Genomic DNA, 2,913 nt, shown 5'->3' on the forward strand with positions numbered 1-2,913 from the left:
TTTTGGAGGTATATTTGCTTCTGAGCTGAAAATGTCCCAAAGCCGTGCAGATCCTGAACAGCTCACCCGGAGACAGAAGGCAGAGGACATTCAGAAACCGTTTCTCACTCAAAACAGCATGGATAGGTTTTTTATCCAAGTTTGTGTATGGAAGCACCAGAATAACACAAAATAACACTCCAAATCCCCCAAAAAGTGATTTTTTCATAATATGTACACTTTAAGCGACACAGTTTAAGCTTATACAGTACTGGTGTGTTATCAGAAAAAGGTTTGGGAATGATTGGCGTATGAGAAGTTAAGTTGACCTTTAAAAAGCATTTGCATTTCTTATCATTCAAGTACAATGTTAACAGTGTAGCTGTGACATCACAAACATACCTGTAAGGATATTCTTGAAGGCTTCTTCAACGTTTGTTGAGTCCAAGGCTGACGTTTCTATGAATGACAGATTGTTTTTCTCTGAGGGGAAAGAAAGAAAACAGCAGCAGAAGCTTGCAGTGAATTAAGTTCAAATCAGAATTGGCAAGAGGAGAACCAAGGATTGTGATATTTGAATACACATATTCTGTTCTTGCCGCCTTCATGCAAAGGTTCTACAATGTTCTCTAATCCTAATGTATTGCAAGGAAGATAATACAAAGATCCGATTGAATGTATTACATGGTTTTCCCAACCGTTATAAAGCTTAGGTGTAAACCCAAGTTGCTTTGGGCACCACCTAAGCTGAATAAATGTGAAGCATCAAAACTAACTAAACAAAATGACTTTCCTCAGATCTAACAATTGCAGTCTGTCCCCAGTGGACTTCTCTAGCAAGTGGTAGAAAAGTGATCTGTTTCATTCTGAAAAGTAAGCTCTTTAAGAACCAACATCGCTGACCCGACAGATGATTTACCACCACTCTACTTCATAGTGATAGTCAGATCTGTTCAAACAGAGAGAAACTGAAGTCTTGTCTGTCACAAGATCTGATGCCTTTTGTATTGAAGCTTTTTATGTTATTTATTTATTTATCTATTTATTTATGTATCATCTTCCCCCAGCTTTTTTTTTGTTTTAGACACAGATATGGTAGTAGTAATAATGGTCCAAAATGATGTAAAGTTGCATTTATTTGACCAAAAACGTGCATGTAGGTTTCCACAAATCCAGGAAAAACACTGTATTAAAATGTAAAAAAAACCCTCTAAAACTTAAAAACTAAAAACCACAATTTACAAAATGTCTATAACTTTTTTTTTTTTTATAAAAAAGGCGCAGTCGATATCCCTCTCCACACTCCAATATTTGCCCTTTCCTGTGTCTTTTTCTAAGTCCCAGTACCTGCGAAGGCCCGGGCCTCATCTGTCGGCACGGCCCTGAGGTGGCGCAGGTCGCTCTTGTTGCCAACCAGCATGATGACGATGTTGTTGTCGGCGTGGTCTCTCAGCTCCTTCAGCCAGCGCTCCACATTCTCGTAGGTCAGGTGTTTGGCGATGTCATACACTAAGAGCGCCCCCACCGCTCCCCTGTAGTATCTGCAACAGGACCAAGGACAACACGGTAACCACACATTTCAATGGTGATGACCGGAAACATCTGCAGGTCCATAAAAAGGGTCTTAAATTCAATCCTATGTGAGATATTAAGGTTAAAGTGCAACTTTGCTCTTTGATCCTTTTGATTTATATTTATATTACTTGTATTTATTCAGCAGATCTAAGGGCAGTGTGATAAACTGCATCAAATGGCTTCAAAATGCACTACAGAGCGCCACAGGAAGTCATTCCTGCCTGTGGCCATCAAACTTTTTAACTCCTCCCTCTAAGTGTCTGACACACACTTAGAGAGGTTGAAACTGGACAATATTATCTGTATTATCTGTTTTGTGCAATAACACTGGCCTGACGTGTGCAATTTCAAATACTACAATAATTATTGTTATTATTGTTTAACTTTTCACCATTCCAAATCCTTAATTATGTTAATTATGTAAATAATGTATAATAACATTCCTTTATGTAAATACCGTACGTATCCAATTCCTTATATTTCTTTATTTCTTGTATTTCTACTCTATTTATAATATTTGTGCAACTACAACACAGAGTTTCCCTTCGGGGATCAATAAAGTATTTCTGATTCTGATTCTGATTCTGATTCAATGTGGAGGGAGCAGCATTTATGCATATAAATGATATCCTCGTCGTAATCTATAACTGATAGAAATGTAGCCTGACATTCTTTTAATGAGGGAAGATTTATTTCCAGAAATATTAAAGAATGACAGTTTTGGCTTCAATTTTTTTTGGTCATCCACCCAAATGCCCAGATACTTGTAACAGAAAACGTTTCCGATGTGTGTCCCATCAAAAGTAGAGATGGCTCTTTTAGTTTAAACAGTAGATACATTTCTTTAAAAAATCCTATACTTTGTTTTGCTAAAAAGTGCCATTTAACATGTTGAACATTTGTGAGATGCACTTAAAGTATAGTGGGCATTGAGAGGGCTGCCTGGAGTTCTGTGTCTACCTCAAGAAGATTAAGCCCACTAGCTTGAGTCTTGCTGAGCGGTGCCCGTGCTATAATCATTGTTAAAAAGTGCAATCTACCTCTTTAACTAAATGTTACAGAACATATTCAAAAAGTGGGTCTCATTTTAGTGGATCTAGTCTGAAGACAACGTATTTCCCCACGCCTAGGCAGGACTATGTGCAGCTCTCAGACATGGACTCACGCCGAGGTGATGGCTCTGTAGCGCTCCTGGCCCGCTGTGTCCCAGATCTGAGCCTTTATCGTCTTGCCGTCCACCTGAATGCTGCGCGTGGCAAACTCCACCCCGATGGTGCTCTTGCTCTCTAGGTTGAACTCATTCCGTGTGAAGCGAGAGAGAAGGTTGCTCTTCCCTACGCCCGAGTCCCCAATCAACAC

The 2,913-nt window shown here is 39.3% G+C and overlaps 1 protein-coding gene across 1 annotated transcript in view; it reads right to left on the bottom strand.

Annotated features, from left to right (window-relative positions):
- The window catches only part of LOC116698906 (ras-related protein Rab-11B), an 8,422-nt gene that overhangs the window by 3,033 nt on the left and 2,476 nt on the right, over positions 1-2,913 (bottom strand). The window contains exons 2-4 of the mRNA XM_032531130.1: positions 2,720-2,913; positions 1,327-1,520; positions 382-462 (exon numbers count right to left, since the gene is read on the bottom strand). Coding sequence (XP_032387021.1) covers positions 382-462; positions 1,327-1,520; positions 2,720-2,913 — 469 coding nt within the window. The remainder of the gene's footprint in view (positions 1-381; positions 463-1,326; positions 1,521-2,719) is intronic.

Source organism: Etheostoma spectabile, chromosome 12 (genome assembly GCF_008692095.1).
Source record: "Etheostoma spectabile isolate EspeVRDwgs_2016 chromosome 12, UIUC_Espe_1.0, whole genome shotgun sequence".
Lineage (NCBI taxonomy): Eukaryota > Metazoa > Chordata > Actinopteri > Perciformes > Percidae > Etheostoma > Etheostoma spectabile.